This window comes from Zalophus californianus, chromosome 1 (genome assembly GCF_009762305.2).
Source record: "Zalophus californianus isolate mZalCal1 chromosome 1, mZalCal1.pri.v2, whole genome shotgun sequence".
Taxonomy (NCBI): domain Eukaryota; kingdom Metazoa; phylum Chordata; class Mammalia; order Carnivora; family Otariidae; genus Zalophus; species Zalophus californianus.
The window spans coordinates 134,099,330-134,125,970 of record NC_045595.1 but is presented as its reverse complement, the minus strand read 5'-3'; the positions used below and the strand labels follow the sequence as shown (position 1 = coordinate 134,125,970).

Sequence of the window (26,641 nt, the reverse complement as noted above, 5' to 3'; positions counted from 1 at the left end):
CACTACATCAAAAACTAATGATGTATGGTGATTAACATAACAATAAAAATGTAAGAAAAAATGTAATTAATGAATTAATAAAACAAATTCCAAACTCCTTTTCAGAAGTGAAGGAGAAAGTCAGGGACCTGATAAGGTTAACAGTGATATGTAGTAACCAAATCCCACTGAACCTGAGTTCCATGAGGCAGGGACTGTTGTGCTGACTATGTTATCCCTCAGAGCCTGGCATTTCTTAGAAATTCAATACGTTATTTGTTGAATGAGTACATCAATTTTGTTTTCGCCTATAGACTTTGTGCCCTAACTTACATTCTTTCTATTCAAAGTGGGTTTATCACTTGACTAATGCTATAAATAATAGAAGAAAGCTCCTATTCTTTTTTTTAAGATTTTATTTTTAAGTAATCTCTACACCCAACATGGGGCTCAGACTCACAACCCAGAGATCAAGAGTCACATGCTTCACCAACTGAACCAGCCAGGCACCCCAGAAAGCCTATGTTCTTATGTCCTCTGACCAAGAGTCAGTTTTCAAAATAATCAACAAGGAGTGAAAAAATATAAAGCCGCTAAGTTAAAGGCTTACAGGGGGACATGCTTCGGAAGTAGGAGTGAGGGTCTTTGTTTCTCTTTAGAAGTGAGTAGGGGGTGTGATATAATCCCTGGAACAGAGAACTAGGAGACCACGATCTGGTCAGAGCCACTGCAGAGGAGCAGAAATGGACAATTTGGAATGTGTCTGCTCCCTCTAGGTGTGTGGGCATTCGTTCATCAGCATGGGTTTTTTGTTTTTGTTTTTTTAATTCATTTGAGACACAGAGATACAGAGAGAGAGAGAGAGCATGAGCAGTGGGAGAGAGAGGGAGGGGGAGAAGCAGGCTCCCTGCTGAGCATGGAGCCTGATGTGGGGCTTGATCCCAGGACCCTGGGATCGTGACCCGAGCCGAAGGCAGACGCTTAATCATCTGAGCCACCCAGGCGCCCCAGCATGGGTTTGTTAATGAACCAGATTGTTAATTCAAAAAAAAATCCACTCCCTATTACCTCCAAATCTCCTCCATGCAGGATAAATTGGGTGCATATCAACATTCCTCATGGGAGGCATCAGTGTAGTAAATCTTTTTAATACACACTCCTCAGTATGTGCCCATATTCTAATTTTATTTTGATATTCACTAGCCTACCCCTTACTGGGCTTCTCATTGCAGATTTTTAGGCCTCAGTATAGCACTTGATTTTGGTGGCCGAAGAGTATACCTTAGCTTGGTAACTTTTGACAAAAATCCACCTAAAGTAAGAGCTGACTTCTGGATAGCTTAGAATGGAGTCCCCTGAACCAAGTCATTCTTTCGTCACAGACTGTACAACCTTTGTTATTCCTCGCTTAAAGGGGGAAAATGTAAAGGGAGTATAAAACATTTCTCTGCTGGATGTAGCAACTCTTTGTATATGAATTCCTGATCAGGCAAAGTTCAAGTGCTGCTTAAATAATAGAACCTAGATGAGCTACTATTTAATTATCTGTGAGGAATATATTGATTTTTTCCCCCTACAGATCATTATGTTAAACTCTGTGTCTGACCTTCATGGCTACATTGACAAAAGCCAACTGACAGAGGACTTAGGGGGAACTTTGGAATACCGCCATAATCAATGGATAAATCATCGAACTGTGAGTACCAATTTACATGCCCTTTATGTTGTCTCTCCTTGTTTTCCAGAAGACAGGGCAGTTAAAGATCAAATGTTGGGCAGTCATTGCCCATGACCACCTAACATTGGGATGGTTGGATTTTCTAAGCCACAGGTAGGGGAGAAATGGGGCGGAAGGGAAGGGGCTGTGACTTGTCCTAATATCTACCTTTGCCTCACCTCATCATCTGGCATGGGGTTTTGGGGAGACTTTTTTTAGAATGCACCTGGGGAGTTTTCAACATACCAGCACCCTGCTCTACCTCAGAGAAATTAATTTGCTTGATCAGAGTTGGGTCTCAGACATTAGCATTCCACACAACTTCCCAGATGATTCTAATGTACAGAAAGATAAAAACCCACCAAGTCAGAAGGAGCTGCATTTACATATTGTCACAATTCTTATTGTCTGACCTTGGGTCAGTTATTAAACCTCTTTCAGCTTGTTTTCTCCCCTATTAAAATGGAACTAACAGTGGTTTTCAGCTGGGGACAATTTTAGAAAGACTTTTTTTGTAGTCATGATTTGGGAGGAGGCGAATTATTGGCATCTAGTGGGTAGGAGCCAGGGATGCTGCTAAGCAGCTTATGCACAAGACAGCCCCCCACAATGAAGAATTGTCTGGCCCAAATGTCAATAGTGCCGATGATGAGAAACCTCAGACTAACAGAAGCTGCCTGAGAGTTTGATGTGAGACAAAGTGATGTAATGTGTGTAAAAGTACCTGACATATAGTATTTTACTTGACTCACTCATAGTAATGGTTATTATGCTAAATAACCAGAAACGTCAGTAATATGGAGGAAAAAGTGGGATTGAAACTCAAATAATAAGTGTTTCTGTATAAAGTTGCCATTCTCCTTTCTCCACTCTCATAGCCCCCAGACCCTCAAAATGACTAGGTTTTCTGAGCTGAGTCAGAAGCTCCCTCACTACCCCAGGGACAACTTGTGGTGTCAGCCCCCTTATCTCTGTATCAGGTAACTTTGGAAACATGTTGCCCAACACTTACCAATAAACACCTGAAGGACATTTAATTAGGTAGGAGAATTTACTCTCCTTTAGAGTGTAAAGCTTTGTGATTTTTTTTTAAAAAAGGTAATTTAAGAACTAAACAAAAATAGATTTCTAGCAAAAGTGCATTTATTTCAAAGCTACAGATTCTAATCCTTCTGTCACTTCTTCGTATGCTATGTAATTCTAAGGAAGACATGACCCTTCCCAAAACCTAGCGGAAGACCCACAGCCTGGGCATGAACCCTTTAAACTTCTCATCAGTTTTACCACAATAACAGTGACTGCAAGAGAACTCTTGAGAATGAAAAAAGGAATGGTGAAGTTCTTCACAAACATATTATTCCCACTAGGTCTAAACAGAAAAGATATGGAGGGAAGCTTATGTAGAATATCACACACAAATAAGTGTGATCAGGGTTGTCCTGTGTTGCAATTTCATTAAACCATATGAAAAATGAAACTGGAGGGCTTCCAGGCTTTATTTTTTCACTTCCTAGGATTTTATTATGTTACTTTAATAATCAGAAGAATTTACTGTCCTGCCAGCCTGATTTGGCCTAGCTAGCTCTCCCTTTTGCTCTGACTTCTCTACCAATCCTTTGTTTTATTATGTTATTAATGTTTTTCAAGTTGCCTCAGATCTTTTTTGAAATAACACAAATTTGCCCCAAATGAATAAAGAAAAAAACTAAATGTACCTTGACATCAAAGATAAAAATAGTTCTCTGAGAACTTAGAGAGGTAAAGAAGACAGAAACCATGAACATAGATTTTTTAAAGACATGGCCTGAGCAAACAGGTGCACACACCTTCCAACCCCAGGCCTAGTTTGTATCCATGGTTTGTATTTGTACATGTGTTAATCATATTATAGTGAACTTTAAAAAATACAACTAGTATTGAAACATCAGACATATTTTTATATGCCTTTTGTATGTTTTATGTATATATTTTATATACACATATATATAATTAGAACTATAATAATATAATACATATACATATCATGTAGTCAGTTTTTGGGTAACAGTGTACTTACTTTCTGGATGTCAGATCTTTGAGACTCATTAGAACTGAAAAGAACCTTAAAGATCATTTATTTCAATTACCTTATTTTACAGATAAGGAAATTGACCTTCAAAGTAAAGAAGTGATTTATCCAAGGTTATATGGTTGAGTAGTGGCAGAGCCAAGACTAAGGCCAGGCTCTTTCTCATCACCCTGTCAGCGTCAGGTCCTCTATACCATTTCCAAGGTGACTGTTTGCTAGTCAGATACCTGGAATCAAGTTAATTTGTTAATAGGACTCTCCATAGGAAACCCCTGGCTTTCATCTCTCTCCAGGTTGACATCTGCAAGCCTTGCACCTGACTCTCAGAGTTGTTGCTGTTATTATTACACTCGTAAGGTACTCTGCTGTGCCCAAGTCCTTTCACATTTGCTATTCCTTTGATAGCAGAGGAATCACAGAGCAAAAAACCCTGCAAAAACAGAGCAACCATTATTCCCATTTTTCAAATGAAGACACTAGGACTCAGAGCAATACCAGGTTTATTAAAGATCACACAGTTAGAGAGCAGAATCTGGACTGTAATTCAAGTCTTAAACTCTCAAGCCAAGATCTTTCGTTGATCTAATTTTAAACCTAGTTTTGTTCAATCTAGTTTTTATTGCCAAGAGGTGGTATAGCATAGTGCTTAAGAGTGCTGGCCCTGGGTTCAATCCCAGTTCTGCCACTTGTTTTTTTTATATGACTTTGGGGGAAATTACTTAACCTTAATATGCTTCAGTTTCCTCATCTATAGAATGTGGTGATAGTAACCTAATTGAGATGCATTACAAGAAGTAGGGCATATTAAGCAAAGTACTTAATCTCATGTTTTCTTATTATAAGTCCTCTGATAAATTGGATTTTTATGTTATTCATTAGAGGCTATTGGTAAATGAAGTTGAAAGAGTATCTTATACAGATATTAGATTATATAAAAGTAAATACATTTTGATGTGCTTGAAAGAAAGATTTTCATAAAAGTTAGTGTTTGTCTGACTTTCCAAGCCAAAAATACTATGATGTTCAGGACAGCAGCTATATAAATACTTGTGCTAATAGGGGAGATTCCACCTACAGCAATACTTCAAGTGTGAAAAGGGTTGATGGTGTAGGCACCTGGCTGGTCCAGTCAGTAGAGTGTGTGACTCTAGATCTCAGGGTTGGAGTTCAAGCCCCACATTGGTTGTAGAGTTTACTTAAAAAAATGACTGATGGAGAATGACTTTGGGTTCAGACAGTTTGGGAGGTGTGCCATGCTCTGGAAGCCTCTATCACGCCAGCCTCAGCTCTGGCCCCTATTACAGAAAAGGGCTGTGCCACATCTGGCCCATTCTTTAGGATGTGCATTTGGGTTTTCAGAAATGTTCTCTGATTATGTAAGAGCAGAGGTAATTTTTTCCCAAATGAAAGTTAGGTTGGGCCTCTTTGTCACTACCTGTTATCTGTCTAGCAGCTGTTTATGGGCCACCTACTGTGTGATAGGCAGAGTACCATTTGCTGGTGGAATGGAGATGAATTGTAGTCACCCTTCGAGGGCAAAACTGTCTCAGGAGCAGAGGGAAATGGGCAAGGTAGAGCCAATCTGGCTAACTAGAATGCTTTTGTGAGATTCTGAAAAGCCACTTGCCTTTAACTATATCATCTACTGATGATAAGCATCACTTTTTCTAGGTTAGGACATGTGTTTACTGCTAAAATGCACTCTGCTAAATGCATATATCTCATCTGGGATATTAGCTGTGAAGTTACTCATCAGTTAGTAGGTATTCATTTAATGGCAGAGTAGAGTCCTTAGTGGAAGGTAAATTTTTACAAAAGAGTGAGGGGCAGAGGTCCCCAGCTTCTCATCACATATGACAAAAGTAACTCTCAGAAAGGTTGCTAGTGATCTAAGCACCCTGTCCATCTTCTCCCTTGGGGTCAAACTTGTTTCCCAAACTTGGTGACATTGGTTGAATCCTGCTTTCTTTCCTTCCTTACTGCCCAAGTAATATGTTCTTGGGCAATTCACTTGACCTTTTGGAGGTTCGGTTCCCTCTACTGTAAAAATGGAGATAAAATACCTTCCACTCTAGATGGTTGACATGATAGACAAAGGTATAGCACCAGGTACAATGCATGGCCCATTGCAGGTACTCAGGAAATGGTAGCTCTTTCTACTATCCTTCTATTCAGAGAACATATTGGTGAATATTAAGCTCTCCTCATTGTTATGATTGTCTGACCTTCCAGGCCATCGAAAACTTTGCCATGACATTGAAGACCACTGCCCAGATGCTCCAGATGTTTGGGGTCTGCCTAGCCACAACAGAGCTGCCCAGAGGTGTGCTGTCCACTGAAGACCTCCTCGTGTCCCACACGAGGCAGAGGGACAAGCTGCAGGTGAGTAGTCAGTGGCCTCTCATAGGCCAGGTTCTTGGAGGGAGCCAGGAGAAGAATTAGAAGTTAAGTCCCCTTCTTCCTCCTTCTCCAATGACTTGGCAGTGACTGATCATCTTAAACCTTCTAGATAGGCCGTATGTGAAGAGAAGAAAACCTCTTGAGACTGGTCGGTGAATGTAAGAGGATTGTAATTAAGACCTGTGAGAAGCAGCCCCATAAAGGGAGACTCATTTCACCTTTGTGCTCTAGGAGAGGCGTTTGAGCATTGTTTCAAGGGCAGCACTCCTATGATCTGCTCAGGACAGAGCAAGATATAATGGATAAAACTGCAGTGAGGAGTGGGAGTTGGTGTTTGAGGCAGAAGCTTTCCTGAGGCTCTTGTGAAGTTTTGGGGCAAACTAATAAGCTGACATATTGCTTCACCTTCTGAGGGATATATCTTTTTATTTGGGGAGTAATTTGAGAAAGAAGACATGGAAAGTGCTCTGAACTGGATTTAAGGAGAGGCACCTATTAACTTCATAAAAGCACGTCAGAACCTGCTAAGAACAGAGGTTGGCAGATTCTTTCAGATCATGCAGTAAAGGGAAGACTTCCTGGGGCTTACAGGATGGGCGTCAGCTCTTTTCTGCCTCCAGAAGCACAAATGGACCATATCCATTATTTCACAGAAGACCAGAACTCCATAGGGCAGCAAGCTGAGGATTAGAAGGTGGATACATCTTAGCATTACATGTATTCTTGCTGCACAGAGCTTAGCAGGAGCTGACCTCTTTTATCTGTGGCCCCAAATTTACAAAAATGCTTTGCTAGGTGGTTGATTTGTTCATTTAGTCAACATTTATTGACGACCTACCCCTACATGCCAGGAAAACAAATGAAAAAAGTAAACTCAAGGAACACATAGTTGAGTTAGGGGAGTCCCAGAGTCTAGTAGTTAAGGCAAATTAATTTTTCCATGTGTCAGGGAGCACTGTTACATTCTCTTCTTAAGGAGCTTGATATCCAAAAAGAGTTCAGAATGTACTTTCTACACTACTCTGCATTATTAAAAGATCTGGTTTGAAACTGGGAAAACCTGAAAGCATCCTAGAAATTTTCCTGGGAAGTGTCTCTGATGAGCTTGACAGATACATACAACTTAGCACACCCATCTTTTTTTTTTTTTCATTATGTTACCACCATACAGCACATCATTAGGTTTTTTTTTTTAAAGATTTTATTTATTTATTTATTTGAGAGAGCAAGAATGAGAGGAGAGAGAGCACATGAGAGGGGGGAGGGTCAGAGGGAGAAGCAGACTCCCCGCTGAGCAGGGAGCCCGATGCGGGACTCTATCCCGGGACTCCAGGATCATGACCTGAGCCAAAGGCAGTCGCTTAACCAACTGAGCCACCCAGGCGCCCACATCATTAGGTTTTTGATGTAGTGTTCCATGATTCATTGTTAGCACACCCATCTTGTTCCTGTGTATGCTTCTTACACATGGATGGAGACTCAGAGCACATCTTCAGAACATGTGCATGCAGGTGTCCCAGGCTCTTCTGCATATTGGGTCCTTCTCCAAGAAGAGCTTCCATTTCCTGAGGAAAAGTAACTTTGACAGGCTATAGGCCATCTCTCGGTTTATAAACAGTATGGTGGCATGCACCCTGCTGCCACTAGGACCCTGTCTGCACAAGAAGGAATTTCATGGAAATTCCCTCAGACTTCTATAGATTTTCCCAGAAGCCGGTCCCTGAACTCCTCCTGTAGCCTGAGTGCTGACAGTAAAAAAATTAAATACCCAAAAATGATGAAATGTGTTTTCTCTTTGTGGGAACAAAAACCTGCTTAAGCTCTTTGGGCCATGTGACAACTGGATATCCACAAGGAAAGGAAGGAAATTGGATCCTCACCTCACATCCTATACAATAATTAACTCAAAATTGATCAAGGGACTAAATGTAAATCCTAAAACTATAAAACTCTTAGGAGAAAATATAGATGTAAATTTTCATGACCTTATATCAGGCAATGGTTTCTTAGATATAACGCCAAAAGCACAAACACCTAGAGAAAATAAACTGGACATCATCAAAATTAAGAACTTTTGTGCTTCAAAGGCCACTATCAAGAAGGTGAAAAGACAACCCGCAGAATGGGGGGAAATATCTACACATCATGTATCTGATGAGGGTCTAGTATCCAGAATATATAAACAACTCTTACAACTCAACCTTTGTAAAAAGACAACCCAACTGAAAAATGGGCAAAGGATTCGAACAGGCATATCTTCACAGAAGATACATAAATGGTTATTAAGCACATGAAGACATGTACAACTTCATTAGTCATTAGGGAAATGCAAATCAAAACCGTAGTGATATACCCACTAGAGTGGCTCTAATTAGAAAGATGGACAATAACAACTGTTGGTGAGGATGTGAGGAAATTGGAACCCTCAGACATTGCTTGTGGGAATGTAAACTGTCTGGTAGGTCCTCAAAAGGTTAAACATAGAGTTACCATATGACCCAGAAATTCTACTTCTATGTGTATGCACAAGAGATTTGAAAACATACATTTCATATAAAAAGTTACATATAAATGTTTGTAGCAGTATTATTCATAACATCCAAAAAGTGGAAACAACCCACATGTCCATCAGCTGATGAATGGATAAACAAAATGTGGTATAGCCATACAATGGAATATTACTCAGCCATAGAAAGGAAGTACTGATTGATACATGCTGTAATATGTATGAACTTTGAAATAATTATGCAGAGCCAAAGAAGCAGACACAAAAAAACACATATTGTGTGATTCCACTTACATGAAATGTCCAGAGTAGGTAAACTTAGAGTGAAAGTAGGGAGATGAGTGGTTGCCAGAGACTGGGAAGAGGGAGAAATGGAGAGTGACAGATAATAGGGGTGGGGTTTCTTTTTGACAGTGATAAAAATGTTCCGGGGGAGAAAACCATGAAATCGTATGCATTAAAAAGGTGAATTTTATGGTACTATATGAGCTATATCACAATTTTTTAAAAAAGAAAAAGACCTTTGGGCCTAACACAACAATATAATAGCCATGAAGCCTATAGAGATATGTGCTTTTCTTACTGTTTATGATGGCCCTGTGGATTCTTTTTCATAGCAAAACAGCTCTTCCCATTGTCTAATTCTGAGCTGGTTTTTGGGAGCAGTTTATAGAGGCAGGCAGTCTCTCTCTTGAATCCCAAAGGAGGTGATTATCTCCTCTTTGCCACTCTTATTTAAGCCAGAAACCCCAGGGTCTTGGCCTTTGGCTCTCAGATCCTTAAGTCAACTGAGACTTTACCATGTGTTCATTTAAATAGGGTAAGACTCTCATATTTTGTTGTTGTTAAAATAAGAAATCTAACAGAGCCAAAGGCCTTTCTCTCATCATGCAGGAGGAAAGTGCCAGTGGGTCCTCTGATTATGTGATAAAGTACTCTTTTACAAATATGAATACTGTTTAGTATTCAGTATTTGTTCCAGTCAGTATTTATTCAGTTTTGTATTCAGAGATGACAGTTCTATCAGTATTTCCAGGGTTACAAATAATCAAGAAGATAATCAGAATTATAAGTTATTTTTTTGTAGGCCCTAGAAATAATTTTGTAGTCATAGGAGTTTTTAGGGACCCCCTTTGTTCGATCTCTACTTGCGGGGAATGTAAGTTAGGAATGGATAGACACGGAGGTCTTGATTTTGCACAGGAAGACAAACTTGGTATCCTTCTGAATGCTTTCAGTGTTAATACCTTAACAAATGAGCATTTTGCACTAATTTTATACCACAGGAAGGTTTCTTTCAATAGCTGCCGAGGAAAGAGGTATCTCATCTCTTTTAGGGACTTCTTTTTTCTCAGTTATGAAGATTTGCATTTTAAAGGCTAGATTCTAGAATTCATTAGTCAGCATTATACACAAAAGCACGCAGAGCTAACTTGTAGTGGCAGAAATGGAGCTAAGTAATAAAAGTGAAGTGAGGAGTCTAAAACGTTAGTCATTCATATAATCTCTGGGCTCTGATTATCCTTTAACTTCCTATCCCACCTCCACTGCCAGCCCATGACACAGCTGAACACAGCACCTGGCATGGATAGTCGTGTTTTATAAATGTATTTTCAGTGAATGAATGAATGTCTAGATTCATGCTTACTGTTGTCATAGGAAAGAATTCCCCCCAGAAAATTTAAGTTCTTTTGAGCCTGAAGCAATCTGCTTGCCCTATTAAGTGGGTCTTCCGAACCGACGGCTTGTTTCCATAATAATGGAACTGTAATGAGTACACACTGGGACAGCCGTACCAGTTGTTAAATATTTATGTTCCTTGAGTGTCGGACTTTACCTCTCTGGCCCGTTTCCTAGGACCCATGAGACCTCCTCAGGATTCCGGCCACTAAAGTGGTTAACACATGGACCGCAGTTGGCCTCAGGACTGCTTCAGCATTGTATCTGACATCTGCGCTGATTGGTCAGTGCCTGCTCTAAACAGTTCTTAAATATTCTGAATTGTTACGACTGTGGACAAGGGCAAACCCTACTCTTGGCCTGGGCAACTTATCTTTTCACTTTCCAAGTACCATAGTCCCTCAATCTTTCCCTGTGTATCTATGGCAGATTTTTATAACCCTGCTGAAGCTGACCGCATACGGCCTAGTCCCAAAGCAGTAACCAGTCATGATTTTTCCTTGTGTTTTTTGATAGCGTGAAGGGGACACACAGTGAATGAGACCCCTTACTCAGGTCCACCTTCCCTCTCTCACACATTTCCTCACACTCTGCCGTTCTTTGGGTATACCTCTCTTCTGAGCTTCCCCTTCCAAAAGTCTTCTGCTCTAGCAATACTCGTCTGCTTCTCTGGCCCCTCCACCCTTCCTCCCAACTCTACATCATACACACACTAAATAGATATAAAATCTAATAATGGCAATGCCAGAGTCCTACTGGAATGCTGGAATCTCAAGGACATCTAAGAAACTGAGTGAGAAAAGCCAAGACCTTTTTTAGAAGGTAGGAAGAGTGCAAGTTAAGAGTACTTGCTAATGAGTGCTTCACCCCTTCCCCCCATCATATCCTATTTGTCCTTATTCATCTGCAATCTAATTTCTTTTAGACTAGTATTAATTCATCCAACCTACAAATATTTTATGAGCATTGCTGAGATAAGAAGAAATGAGGGTTGATACCTGAGAGTGGACAAGAAGGGATGTATCCAGTTCCTAGGCAGGAGTACCAGCCAAGAGGCTGACTGCGGGGCATTACCTGGAGAGGACAGAGCCACAGGGGGTGTCCAAAGAACTTGGGCCAGATCAGAGAAGTCAAATTTATCAGCAACCAAATCCGGGGACAAGTTTGAGGCTGGGTGTGGATAGCAGAAGCCTGCAAGGGGATGAATACTGGAACGAGCAAGATGGGAGATGAGGAACAAAGGCGTGAGGGTGAGCGGGCCAGAACTTGTGTGTGAACAGGGTGGAGAAACCCAAAACTCCTCCGACAGGGAATGAGCTTCATACTGTGAGAAGGCTGGAGGTGGCCAGGCCCCAAGGAGAGATTCAGGGTTCATGTGCATAGAGGATATTGTTTTGTAACTATGGGCCTATTCTAATGCTCAGGGCATACTAACCAGCATCCTGTGTGACCCACGCACCAAATCCCCGACTCCTTGGAGTAGAATTCCCTGCCAGGCTCTGCCCCTTTGGCTTGTTTTGTGGTTCTCAGGGCGTTGAGAGAAATGACTTGTGCTGTGTGATTAGAGGACTTGAGCTGGTGGATTTGGCAGGAGATAACCTGACATCTTCTCCAATTGCAAACCCCACATCCCATGTAAAAGGAGGGGAATAGAATCGCCTTGGAAGTATGAGTCTTTCCATGTCAAACCGAAGTTGCCGACCATCTCCGCCAAACTTCCATAATTGAACAAGCCACACTTTGCGGGCAGATAGAAAGAGAGGCAGGTGTCAACTGAGACCAGATGAAGTTTTTTTCCTGGTCGGCTAGAAACTATTACATTATTATTACATGCCAGTTTCTAGCACTTATTATTCAGTATCTGTCATTTTCTTGTTTCTGGTCACTGCCCTGGATTAGAACCAGATTTTATTAATTTGTTAATCAATGTAAAATTATTAATTATTAAGCAATTAACATAAATGCCTAAGTAATAATTAAAATTATTGATTTATTGCTTTTGCTTTAAATATATAACAGTAGTTTGAGATATAAAATTCAACAGTTGTTGCTTTAGAGAGAAAAAGTGGATGGGCAGGGGACAAAAGACTTATTTTTTCCAATATATATCCTTTTGTATATTTTGGGTTTTGTATCATGTATATGTATTACCTGCTAAAAATAAGTTAATAATCATATGACCTAATAATACCACTTCTGGGCATTTACCCAAAGAAGACAAAAACACTAATTTGAAAAGGTATATGCACCCCTATGTTTATTGCAGCATTATTTACAATAGCCAGATTATGGAAGCCACCAAAGTGTCCATTGATAGATGAATAGATAAAGAAGATGTGGTGTATATATGCAATGGAATCAGCCATAAAAAGGAATAACATGGATGGATCTAGAGGGTATACTGCTAAGAGAAATAAGTCAGTCAGAGAAAGACAAATGATTTTTTTGAAATGAAAAATGAAATGAAACCATATGATTTCATTTATGTGTGGAATTTAAGAAACAAAACAAAGAAAAAAAAAGAGACAAACCAAAAAACAGACTCTTAATTACAGAGAACAAACAGATAGTTACCCGAGGGGAGGTGGGTGCAGGGTAGGAGAAACAGGTGCTGGGGGTCAGGAGTGGACACTTAACCATCGTGAGCACTGAGTAATGTAGTAGAGTTGTTGAATCACTGGATTGTACACTTGAAACTCATATAACACTTTATGTTAACTACACTGGAATTAAAATTAAAAAAATTAAGGAGTTAATTAATTTTTAAAAGCTATAGCTTGACTTCTTTAGTGTTTAATTTCCTATAAGAAAGATACAGCTGATCTGCCATTCTCCTCACCGCAAATCTACCAAGAATTTGCTTTTGTTCATTTCTTTTGAGACTATATTTTCCTTTCTCTAGGATGAGCTGACATTACTTGGAAAGCAAGGGACCACATTACTGTCATGTATTCAAGAAACAGCAACCACAAGTCCCACCAGCAAACTCAGTCCCAATGAACTAGAGAATGTAGCTACCATGGAAAGGTGAGTGAGAGAGGGGGGAATGTGTAGAACTCAATCTGAAACAGCCAAGAACAATTGGTAAAGCTACTCCTGGGTCTTGGTGGAGTCAAAAAAGAAGTATTTGAGACAACAAAGGCAAAAAGATGGTATCTACTGACATGTTTTTATGAGAATGCTATTCCCTCCTTTTGTGCTATGCTCTCATCCCAGGATTTCAAGGGAGATGGTAGTACATATTTATCTGTATTTCCAAATAACAGTTTGGTTAGGTGCTGTGCTTTACACACCTGTTATCTCAAGTAGAAAACAAGAGGCACAAAGTTAAGGTTACCTGGGGGCACATTTCAAAGCACAGCGGCTGCATCCGAAGTGAATTTTCTGCCTAGTTCTGAGGGTATCCTGAGAGAAAAATGGAAAATTTTTCCATTTCCAGCTGAACTGTGAGAAAGTCATAGGTGACAGAGACTTGTGTAAAAAGGAGATTCCCGTGGTTCATAACACTGACTGGAAACATAGGGGTTACCTACATAAGCCTACATGGACTCCTGTGGAAATGGACACTAACCACAATGTCACTTTCTCTTCCTTAACAGGTTATTACTTGAGCTGGATGAGACAGAAAAAGCCTTTAATCAGTTTTGGTCTGAGCATCACTTGAAGCTTCACCAATGCCTACAACTACAACACTTTGAGCGCAATTTTTATGAGGTGTTACTTTCTTGTTGAACAGAGCTTTCTTTCATGGTTTGGTGACTTCTGGTTCTCTCTTCTCCCTTGAACTCTGAATAATGAGTGTCCCTCTTCTCCCTAATCCAGCCCCCTCCTGATACCCTTGCTTCCTCATTGATTGTTCTCGTCTCCCTTTTTCAGTGGGGTAGCAGTGTTCTAGAATCCCATTTTCCTGTTGGCGTACATGGTATTTCATGTCTGTTTTATCTTCCTTTTTGACTGATAATCTGTGAATGTATCTATAATCTTTCATCTCTGTGTGTCTCGGCACTCTCCTCTCTCCACCCCTGCCCTGAGCTTAATCTAAGCGCTTATGAGCTGTAAAAAGAAAATGTATATAGAGATACACAAAAGTCCTGAATCCTTTTTGGATTTTCAAGTTTCTTAGAGTATACAAACCTATACCTCCAGAGAGGTGCTCGGGGCTTATTTCTGGATGTTCCAATGTGCCTTACAGGTTAAGCTTGCCCTGGACAATTTGCTGGCAGAGCAAGCGGAGTTTACAGACATTGGAGACAGTGTGATACGCGTGGAGCAACTTCTTAAGGAACATAAAAACCTGGAAGGAAAAGGCGAGGTTTGTTTTTTGCTGTTTTTATGAGCTGGGAAGGAAGTTGCTGTGTACAGTGACAGATCATGTCCACTCATTATTGTTGGAAGTTGCTAAAGGACACAGGAATGCCCAAATCCTGCCTTTTCAGTCTCCACTGCCACCCCAGGTGGGGTGAGGGTTCCGGTTGACTTGACTGCCTGTACAAAAGCAGCAGGAGGAAAGGTCACAATGAACACTTTATCAACCAGCAGGATGTGGGGGGTGGGAGTTGGTGGTAAGGAGGGAAAACGTGAAAAGGGGAAACCAGAAAAAAATACCAGCTGGTTTTATAACAGGCAGAATGGTGCAAAGGGGGAAACGAGTCCATATTAGTTCCGCTGCTACACAGAGTTGGCAAAGCTTTCTCCTTTCTCATGCCCCAAGAGTTGTCAGTATCAAACTTGTAAAAGAATACGTGTTTCACAATTCTCATACCAGAATTAGACAGTTTCCCAGATTTGCACACAAGTCAGCAGGTAGTAGTGACTCTATTTTAAGTCCTTATCAATTTGGGTTATTATGAATTAAGAAAGCTGAGTCTTCTCTTTCTAGAGAAGTTCCTTTTTGCTATTCTCAAATTAGATTCTCTATATTTTTGTCTTTTGGGCACCGTGTCCTTGATGATTAGCACTTCCTCTCTGAGCTTATCTAAATGCATGTTTCCCACATGGTAATTTTATAGTATTAGAGATTTGCTTCTCAAAGTGTGATCCTCTGACCAGTGCATAGATGTCACCCGAGTGAAAACTTGTTAGAAATATGGAATCTCACGCCCGCCCCCAGAATTAGAATCTGCATTTTAATAAGATCCCCAGGTGATTGACATGTACATTATAGTTAGAGACATACCTTCCCCTCCCCAGAGGACAAGTAACAACTGTAAACCAGGTTCACTCTGACCCTAAGAGTTATCAGTTGTAGATTCTGAACTGGAGGTGCTTCTACACGTGCGTCAACACATGAACCCACCTGTGCACCCAGACTCTCACTCAAGAATCCCATCCTCCCTCCCCATTTAAAAAGTAATTTTAATTAACTTCAAAAAGGCAATTATTGTGAAACGTTTTTTTTTCCTTGTAACTCTCTCGTATTAAATTTTTACTCAATAAAGATTTTCCCTCTGGACCATGAAAAAAAAAAAAAAAGAATCCCATCCTCCCCTACGAGCACTCCCTCTGTTACCAGTGATCATTTGACAACTAAACATTTTAGTACTGTAGGCATGAGTAAACAAAAACCTTTATCAAACAATAAAAAAATCGAATTTCATGTACCTGATGATGATGTGTCTCAAATTCTCTAAGACAGTCCCAATTTTACATAATTTTAGTTTTTTTTCAAGAGAACTCCTTATTAAATGTAGATACTATGTATTTTCACTTGCACATATTCATATATTAGGAAAAAAAGCCTCATCAAGCCCAGTCCTTATATTTTGGGTTTGGAAAAATATGGCCATGGCATATATATGAATGAAAGTAGCTACTGACCTGCCAGGAAGGTATTCATTCATCACCAGGTACTCCTTGTCCTAGGTTCTGTGGATATGGTGGCAAACCAGTCAAGACCCTGCTCTCATAGAGTTTACATTCTACGGGAGAGAGAGAGAGGAGGAAAAAATAATCAGATAATAATATTAGATACATGTGGTATGAAGAAAACAGGATGTAAGAGAGAGTGACTTGGGGTGCTACTTCAGCTCAGGTAGTCAGGAAAGATCTCTCTGAGAAGGTGACCTTTGATCTGAGCTCTGGATAGCCATGCAATGATTTGGGGAATAGCATACAATGCAGAGAAGCCTCAAGTGTGAAACTTTTGAGGCAAGAATGAGGTTGGTGAGTTCAAGGAATGTTGTCTGAAACATAGTGAGCCAGGAAGGAACAAGGTGAGAGCAGTCGTGGTGAGGACTGGATTTTATTTTCAGTGGAACCTAGTGAGGGGTAGTCTGGGTTGTGTTTTAAATAGTATGGCTGAGGGGCGCCTGGGTGGCTCAGTCAATTGTGTCCAACTCTTGGTTTTAGCTCAGGTCATGATCTCAGGGTTGTGGGATCCAGCCCCATGTTGGGCTCTGCACTCAGCGCAGAGTCTGCTGGAGATTCTCTCTTCCTCTCCCTCTGCCCCTCCCCCCTCTTGCACATGTGTGCTCTCTCTCTTTCTCTCAAATAAATGAATACTTTAAAAAAAATAATAAATAGTATGGCTGATCTGCATCCACTTTCTCTCTTCTGCCCCTCTTCTTGGACTTGAGATCTTTGGAACATACTTTAAAGATTGCTGACCAGAGCTAGGGGAGAAACCTATGGTCATGGGACGTAGGAATGCTTTGTGAACCCATGATTGATTTTTCACAGCCAAAGTACCAGAACCAGGTAGACTGACTCACAACAGATGACCAGCAGAGCCCAGGTATATTAGTTTTACCCATTCTGTGCCTTGCTTACCCTGTTTTTTTTTGTTTTTTTTTTTTTTACTTATTTTCTAAAGGATGCAGTAGACCTATTTCTCTGCCTTTAGATGAACCAAACAAAACTATCCTATCATAACCAGGACCTTTTTAACATGTTTTACCACAGATTTCTAAAAGAGAGTGTTTCTTCAGATGATTTTAAAGGCTTGGCTAATCTTTCCATTTGTCCTGTAAAGTGTTAAAGGAATAAGGTGATGTCTGTCTAGAGTCCACCAAAACCTGCTTGGGTTTGTCCTTCACTCAGCACTCAGGGGTCAGCTTCCCTCCTGGCATAGCCACTCACTGATATCTGGGTTGTTGCCAACTTCCTTATTCTGTACAATTATATCATCCTCGTAATCTCTGAGCCAACTCACTAACCAGACGTCTGCTGCATGCTAATTGAGCCTGTTCTTTTATCTTTTTCTGTTTTGATGGTTTAGCAATTTTTTTTTTTTTTTTTTAGTGAGGGAGAGAGAATCTCAAGCAGGTTCCACTCCCAGTGTGGAGCCCCACCCAGGGCTTGATCCCACAATCCCAAGATCATGATGACCTGAGGTAAAATCAAGAGTTGGACGCTCAACCCACTGAGCCACCCAGGCGCCCCTGGTTTAACAATCTTTTGAAAGCTCATTTCTAATTCTGAGAAACAATGGTGGTTTCAACCCCCACTCTTACTTCTTTTAAGGCAGAATTTGCTGTAGGGTTTTGGCTATAAGGCATGCCGGGGCCCTTGGTGATGGGTCAGCAGAGAGCAGACAAGGACTGGGCAGGGGAACTAATCTGATTTTAATCTTGACCTCTCCCCACAAGACCAGGGGCCAGCAGTTATAGTACATGTCCAGGAAGGCTTGGAACCCAGATCATTAACCTCCTAGGGATGTAATCTAGCTGGAGGGGCATGACTTTTTTTTTTATGGAAAATTTCAGACACATGCAAAAGTAGATCAACTAGTACAGTGAACTCCCATGTGTATGCTCAGTTTCCACAACCCTTAACTTTCTGCCTTTCTTGTTTCATCTGGCCCCACTTCCCCACATGTACATTTCATTCCTATGCCATTATTTGTGGGTTCATTCTGGGTTCCCTGACATAGAGCATCACCCTTTCTCATTTTCTTTCACAGTAGACATTTTCATCTTTCATATGTCATAGCAGTAGATTCTGGGGAAAAATAAACTGTTATTATACTAAGGATTTCTGAATTACATGTTGCAGCTTGACTATCCAGCCTTCTAGAATTTTTAGTATCTGAAAGATGCCAGGCTGGCCTGTGATCAGAGCACCAGATTTCAGCCATTTCTTTCTCATTATTTCTCTTTGACTTTGGTGGTTTTGTCACCTGGTTTTCTTCAGCAGAAGCTATATAGATTAAGAAATAAGTTGCGATTTGGAGGTTTTACAGTAAAGTTCTTCACAGGCGCCTGAAGGATGTGATAGTCATGGCTCTTCAGCCATCATTTATAGCGTATACGAGGAGGCCAAGGGGGCTGGAACATGACAAGACATCGGCTTTGGAGCCAGACAGGACTGGATTCAAATCTCTGCTCTAACAACTACCAGCTGTGTGCCCTTAGTCAAGTTTCTTAGCCTCTCTGAACAGCCCTCATCTGTAAAACTGATAATAACCATTGCCTATTCCCTGTGAAGATGAAATTAGGTAAAGGCTTCATAAGGACTGGAGCGTAGTAGGTGGTCAGAACCTGGAAGCTCTTATTAGTACCCATTCATTTCAGTTGAGTGACCTTTCTGCCATCCAGTGCAGGTCCTGAGTCACTGCTCACCTCTCCTCCAACATCTCAGCGTTTTAAGAAGTTCTGAAGGGTGAGATGCTGCATGCCAAGCAAAGGGCAGGCTGTCATCACCACGAAGTGCTTGGAAAATGTTCTGGGGGGGATGTTCCCTGGGCCCAGAAACCTTGTCCTGTTCTTAGTAAATTCACAGCTGGACTTAAAAAAAAAAAAAGTCAACAGACTTCCTTGCCAAGTTTTCATGCTTCTATATTTGGCTAGAATCAGACAGGTTTGATCAAATGAAGTCCCTAAGCTTAGGCGGAACGAATGCAGCCGTTTTTCTCTGTGTGTGTTGGTCAGAACCAGGTTCCCGAGCCAAACTTCCTGACTTTGAAGCCTGGCTCTTCCCTTTCCTACCTGGGTCACTTTGGGCCATTTTTGCCTCTACTTCTCCTTTGTTAAATGGGGCCTATGTCAAAGGGTTTGTTGCAAGGAGTAAAAAGAAACAGTTAATTTAAGCATGGCATATAGAAGGCTCTCTGAATATCAGCTGTTGTCACAGAGGGAACGGCAAATTCTGTGCTAAGGAATGTTTCTTAGGTTCAACCTGCAGTGGCCGAGCAGTTCTAGTAAGAGCGTCTCACCCATTCTTCATTCATTTTGCAAGTATTTGTTGATCTACTATGCCAAGTCCTGTTCTAGGTTATGTGGACACAGCAGTGAGGAAAACAGTTAAAAATCACCGCCTGAGGAATTAGCATTCTAGTCTTTTCTCAGGGATGGCAACCAGTGCATTATGCACTGGGTCTTTATCCCTGAGTTCCTTTAAAATAGCCACTGCTTGACCTGTGTCACTTTATTCCTGTATCATTACTCAGTTTTGTTTTACACAACAATCATTTATTCTTAAGTACCTAATTTGTACCACGGACGTCTTAAGTTGCATAAGAGCTGGTGCATGCTCACAAGGGTCCACAGCATAGTGTGGGCAATAGATCAGTGATCACAATACAGCGAAGTACCTGCTCTGATCAAGAAAGGGCACAGAGCATTATGGGAGCACAGAGGAGGGGCATCAAAATAAAATGGTAGAGTTGAGAAAGTTTCCTGGAGAGGATGCACTCTGGAGGGTGATGCAGAGTTAGCTCCAGAAGAGGGCAGGTGCATCAGGAGGTGGGGGATGGAGACATGGGAGTGGGGGTGGCCAGGGAAGGAGGACTCAGAATTTGAAAGTTGTTAAGAAGGATGTGGGTTCTGCAGGGCTTGGTGAATGACTGGCCCAGGACGGGGGGGGGGGGGGGGGGCAGTGTCTTAGAGATTGTTGAAACCATAAACCCCTGTAAGTTAAGAGAGGGGCAGGATGTCATCACCTGGAGTCATAACTCCTTGTGTTACTGTAAAAAGTTAAACCAGGGCAAATGTGTCTCACTGGGATGTGCAACATTGTCAGCAAGAGTGCACATGGAAGTCATCTGTATTCACTCACAGGTCAATGTTGTTTCACACAATTCCAGCCAAGTATATCACTGTGTCTTCTAGTTCCCTGGTTAATTCATTTTATTGATCAAATATTTATGAGATACTTCTATACTTTCATGGAGCTTGTATATTGGTAGGAGTGCGTGGAGGAGGAAAGAATCATAAGTGAAAGTAAACAAAGAAGGTAAGTTCAGGTAGAGGTAAGTGCTGTTAAAAAAAATGAAACTAAAGGGAGAGAGAGGGCCTGGGCAGGTGGGTTGCTGGGAGTGACTTAGATAGTGTAGTCAGAGAAGGCCCTGTGAAGAGGTGAGCCAAGAATTTACCTGAATGACCCTATGTGAAGCATCCTGGGGAAGGACCCTGAGGCAGGAGCTAGTTTGGTTGCCATCCTTGTTTAAACCATGCCTCCTACCTGGATTATTGCAGTAGCCACCAGCTGGTCTCCTTGCTTTGCCTCTTCTCTGTCATTCTCAACATTACAGTAGGAGCAATTATTTTAAAAATATGAGCCCTCCTCACAGCCCTCCAGGGCTTCCTACACCACACTGAGTAAAAGCTGAAGTGCTCAGAATGGCATCGGTGCCCTCCCCAACCCAGGTTCCCTCTTTCTCCTGATTACGTCTCCTATTCCTTTCCAGCTTGCATCCTCTGTTCCAGCCACAGTGGCCTCCTCCTGCTACCTGGAACATGGCAAACATGCCCCCAGCTTTCAGCCAAGTACTGCATGGTTTGTCCCTCACTTTTGGCCTTGACTTCTGTATCAAGGGTTCCCAGGTTCACACTCAGATTTGAAGATTTGCTAGGGGGCCTCACTGGACTCAGCATGTAATTATACTCACGTGGTTATGATTTATTACAGTGAAAAGATACCAAGCAAAATCAGCATGGGAAAATGCATGGGGCAAAGTCTGTTGGGAACCAGATACAAACTTCCAAGATTGCTCTCCCAGTGGAGTCCCATGAGATCCTGATCCCCTCCAGATTCCACCCCCCGCCCCACAAAGGGTTGTGACACCATTGTAAGATGTTATCTATCAGGAAAGCTCATTAGGGGCTCAGTGCCCAGTTTTTATTGGGGACTGGTCATGTAGGTAGCCTCTGCCTGCCATATACCAGAATTCCATACTCCCAGAAAGAAAGTAGGGATATAGTATAAAGCATGTTTTTTGCACAAACAGTTAAGGCATGGTGAGCCATTCTTGTCAGGGGATGATATGTACCCTCCTGACATTCCTAGATGGCACCCAAGGGCCAACCTTGCAAGCAGGCTTTGCAAGGCCAACAGTCTTAGGCTTATGTTATATTATGTTGTGTTATGTTATGTTAACATTTCTGCACTGCTTGGATGGCTTGCTTGCTTGCTTTCTTTCTTTCTTTCTTTCTTTCTTTCTTTCTTTCTTCCTTCCTTCCTTTCATTCATTCTTTCTTTCTTTCATAAATATTCAATTTATTGAAGTAACAATAAAGTTGAGTTTTTCCTTAAGCTTTCAAGTTCAGCTACAAATCTTTTTCTTCCTTTTTTCCCCTTTCTAAAAAAAAATTGAAATTCAGTTAATTAACATAATATATTATTTGTTTCAGGGGTACAGGTCTGTGATTCATCAGTCTTATATAATACCCATTGCTCATTACAACACATACCTTCCCCAGTGGACATTGTGGATGGCACTTTCTTAGTGAACCCTTCTCTCCCCCATCCTACTTAAAATGGAACCTCCTCCACCAGCATTCCCTACCCTCCTTTCCGTTTGACCTTTCTCTATAGCATGCATCACTAACTAAGATATTATATAATCTACACATCTAATTGTTTATTGCCTGTGTCTCCTATTAACATGTAAGCTTCATGAGGGCAGGGATTTTTGCTTCCTTGATTACCACCAAACCCCTAGCACCTAGGACAGTATTTGGCACATGGGAGATCCTCAGTAGTATGTGATGAATGAATTAAAAATAGATAAACATGGGGGCACCTGGGGGCTCAGTTAGTTAATGTCTGACTCTTGATTTTGGCTAAGGTCATGATCTCAGGGTCGTGAGATTGGGCCCCACATCAGGCTCTGCGCTGGGCATGGAGTCTGCTTAGGATTCTCTCTCCCTCTCTTAAAAACAAAACAAAACAAATAAACACGGCACATGGGGTTAGAACAAAGCAAGCCATGCCGAGAGAGGTAGGGGGCGTGGTTGCTGGGCAGATGAAGTCAGAGCAAACTGGGATCCTGGATCTTGTGAGTTGCAGGAAGGGGTTTACATAAACATATTTCTTAAGTCTCATGATCCCCCACAGAGTTGTCCAAACCATATCTTTACTGTTTTCCCAAATTCAGCTGACTCTTCTCTCTCCTCAGGGCCCCATATCTGATCCTTTACTTTTCCATTTAGTTGACAGGGGAATTCAGAGTCTCCAGTTCTGGTCAGTAGAACACTTCATGCTCTTCTGACAAAAATTCCAACAGTTGTAATAGTTGAATTATTGGTATTATTTATTTAGTAATTTGAGTTCTCCATTAGATTGAAAATCATAGCTTGTTAACCAAATTCTCAGTGCCTAGCCCAGAACTCAACAAACATTTGAATGAGTGGTTTGCTTTTCTTCAGAGTGCAGGTGACCCTGGACTAGGATAGACTTCTTGGAGACCTTGAACTTCGACACAGCTTTCCCAGGTTCTGTAGCCGCGACTCTCAGCCTAAGACCTGACATCTCCCTAGGCTCCCTCCAGGTTTGGAGCACACGGTAGGCAAATATCAGCCTCACCATGACCTGGCTTCTGATGCTTGGCTGTGGATGTTCACTTCACAGGAGCCCTTGGAAAAGGCCCAGCTGCTTGCAATAATTGGGGACCAGCTCATCCAAAGCCACCACTATGCAGTCGACTCCATCAGACCCAGATGTGTAGAGCTCAGGCACCTCTGTGATGACTTCATCAATGAAAGCAAGAAAAAGCATGACATTTTAGAGAAGTCCTTGGAGTTGCATAGACAGCTGGACAAGGTGAGCACAGCAAAGTCACGACCATGATGTCTGCTACATTTTCTGTACAGGAGTTTTAACCATACTCATCCTCTCTGCCCTACAGAATTGCTGAGAGGATAATTACTTCATGGAAAATAGTGCTCGAGAGGCATTAAAAACTATACAGATTCTAGGTCAGGGAAGTATTGGAAGTCAAAAGTGCCCTCACCATCCCACCATATCCCATTAGAATGAACAAATGTTCATTTTCCTCTATGTGGACCTAGACTTAGAGTGTGTTTTGGCCTGGGCCCATGATTCCCTTTCAGGCAGAGAATGAAGCACTATATTAACAAAGTGCTTCTCTTTATATAGAAACATTAATCCTTTTGGAGAAGCTTAAGTAATAATGACCATTATACACTCCTACCATTTATTGAGCACATACTATATCCCTGCAGGAAACATAATTATGTCATCTACTCAATCCTCAATAAAACCTATGAGGAAGGTATTAATGGCATTTTTTTATAGAGGCAGAAACTGATATTCAGCGTGGTTAAATCAGTGGTTCACAACATTTTTTTAAAAAGATTTTATTTATTTATTTGACAGGGACACAGCGAGAGAGGGAACACAAGCAGGGGGAGTGGGAGAGAGAGAAGCAGGCTTCCTGCAGAGCAGGGAGCCTGATGTGGGGCTCAATCCCAGGACCCTGCATCATGACCTGAGCCGAAGGCAGACGCTTAATGACTGAGCCACCCAGGCGCCCCTGGTTCACAACATTTAATACATGAGAACCAGTTTGCTAGAATTGCAGATTCTCTAATGTGCCATTCCGGAGACTCAGATTCAGTAAAGTCTAGGATGATGCCCAGGAATCAGTATTTTCACCAAGTTTCCAGGTGACTCTGGTGCAGGTGGTACAGGGACGACACTGAGCAACTGTGGGATAAGTGATTGCCCACGACCACCCCTGGGGTAAAAATAGGAGATTGCGGATTTGAAGTCAGGACTGCCATATTCCAAACCCCAGGCTCCCTAGACTAGACAGCAACACTGTGTGCAGAGGGCTCACAGGGAAGGGGCACAGCCCCTGCTGCCCTTCAGTGGTGATCTCTGGGGCAGGTGTCTGGGGCAGTGACTTCTGGAGCTTTCCCTGTCAGCTGTTTGCAGGCAGCATGTGACTCATAGCCATGAGTCAGCATACTCCATTCCCATAGCTGTTTCTCTGTGATGGCTGGGGGCACACACCCAGGCTGTTTATGTCATCCCAATGCAAAAGGGATTGTAATGTCAATGAAATACAACTGTTCCAGAAGGAAGTGGCTCAGAAGGGCCTGGTCCACAGCCTGCTCTGTGTGCTGAACTCTGCAGGATCAGCTGTGGTTTTCCTCATTCCATTTCTGCTCCGGAGATAATAGCCTAATGCTGATGTGTGGAGCGTGTGTGTGTGTCTGGGAGAGTAAGTATCCGCTGTGACTCTGTGGAAGAACCCAACTTAATGTTTTCTATAGATCTAGGCATGATGTTTCAAGAGAAATATATCAAAGCATGTATATATCATGCATATAGAGTATATATCTAAAATTATAGAGTATATATTAAAGCATGATTTACATTATTTTGAAAATCCAAAAATGTAGGAAGGAGGAAGAAAAAAGTTACTATGGACACCTACACGTCCCATTCCCTTCCTCATCCCTACACAGAGATAATCATTAATTTTTAAATATATTATGTATTCTAAAAATAGTACACATTCAATGTAAGTAATTTAAAGGAAAAAATAAAGACAACTAGAAGTTGCCTATAATTTTCCCCTTTAGAGCTAACTACTTTAGAGTGCTCCCTTTTGCTCTTTTCCCCCTGTATGGTTATTTTATGTAGCTCTTCAGGTCACACGGTAAATGGAAATGCAGCCATACTTGCACTGGTGCTTCTTTCCATCTTTCCACATAAATATTCAGGCAGCACAAGGGCCCCTTTCTGTTTAAGTCTTTTAAAAATTGAATTGTTAGAGTTCATCACCTATCTGATTCCATCCCAGCATCCTGGAAAGTTTGAATATTGCTGTCCTGAGTTACAAAGCTTTGCATTCTTGGATGCTTCTCTAGGACAGACAAATGCCAGTAAATGCAAATGTGGACAGAGGAAAGTAGTGTTTTTGTTAAGAGGGACACTCTAATGCCCCATTTGTCATCCTATGCTCTTATAATCAATTAGGATACAAGATGAGTAGCCTAGAAGGCAAACCTGAAAAGTCATTGGTCACATTCCTCGATGGTTAGGCCAAATTTAGGAATACCTAACTCTTTTGGAGATGTAGCAATTACTGTCAGTGGAAAAGAGAGGAATGTTTATACAAGTCTTCTTACTGACTGGATGACTTCCCTGAGAAATGGACAGACATAAAATTAGTTTGGGTTTGTCCACCGTAGAGTTGTGTTAGCAGTGGTTAGACTTATTGAACTTTATGCTGTCCCACAACAATTTTCCATTGTCTCAGGATCCTTCTAGACCACAGATAAACTCAGGCATCCTGAGGGTTGTGGTGGCTGAGTTGTGGTCAGGCTGACGGCGTAGGGCACTGTGTTTCTTTTGAAAGGTCAGCCACTGGTGTGAAGCAGGAATCTACCTTTTGGCTTCCCAAGCTGTAGACAAATGCCAGTCACGAGAGGGCGTTGACGTTGCCTTGAACGACATTGAGGCATTCCTGGGTACGGCGAAGGAGTACCAGTTGCCCAGTCACATGGAGTTTTACAGCCAGTTTGAGTTGATACTCACCATTGACGTCAAGGTAATGTTTCTGGGTTATTTTAATCTTGTGGTTGGAAAGGAAGCACTGGGTGGCTTTTGCCTATTGCTTAAGAAAGTCCAAGTAGGGTGTACTGAGCAGGCTCACCAGTTCCCGAGTCTCAGGTGGCATCCTAGCCTCTGTGCTTCCTGGCAATCTGACCCTTCATGGTCTGACCCAAATATCACCTTCAGTCATTCGTTTCTCTCCAGATGCTTATTAGCATCTCTGATGTATCATGCACTGTGCTGAGGACACAGCAATGAGAAGAAATAGACATGGTTCCATCCCTGATGGAACTTAGTGGGAGAGGCTGACATTAATAAATGTCAAACACAAAACATAAGAATGTGTTACAAGCTGAGGTAAGTACTCTGAAGGAGAGATTTAGGATCATGTGATAGAAGAACTTGACCTTGATTGGGGATCACTTGAGCCAAGTCCTGGAGAATGAGTAGAGATAATGGGGGAGCCTTTCCAGACCAGAAGTAATAGCATGTACAGAGGACACAGGGCTGGAGGGAAGCTGGCACAAGTGCAGAACCCAAAGGCCAG

At 41.7% G+C, this 26,641-nt stretch overlaps 1 protein-coding gene across 1 annotated transcript in view; it reads left to right on the top strand.

The window, feature by feature from the left end:
- Nucleotides 1–26,641, top strand: part of MCF2L2 (MCF.2 cell line derived transforming sequence-like 2) — a 257,309-nt gene that overhangs the window by 94,060 nt on the left and 136,608 nt on the right. Inside the window, 7 exon segments of the mRNA XM_027583512.2 lie at nt 1,559–1,675; nt 5,997–6,146; nt 13,253–13,377; nt 13,950–14,064; nt 14,543–14,662; nt 23,137–23,328; nt 25,898–26,089. Coding sequence (XP_027439313.2) covers nt 1,559–1,675; nt 5,997–6,146; nt 13,253–13,377; nt 13,950–14,064; nt 14,543–14,662; nt 23,137–23,328; nt 25,898–26,089 — 1,011 coding nt within the window.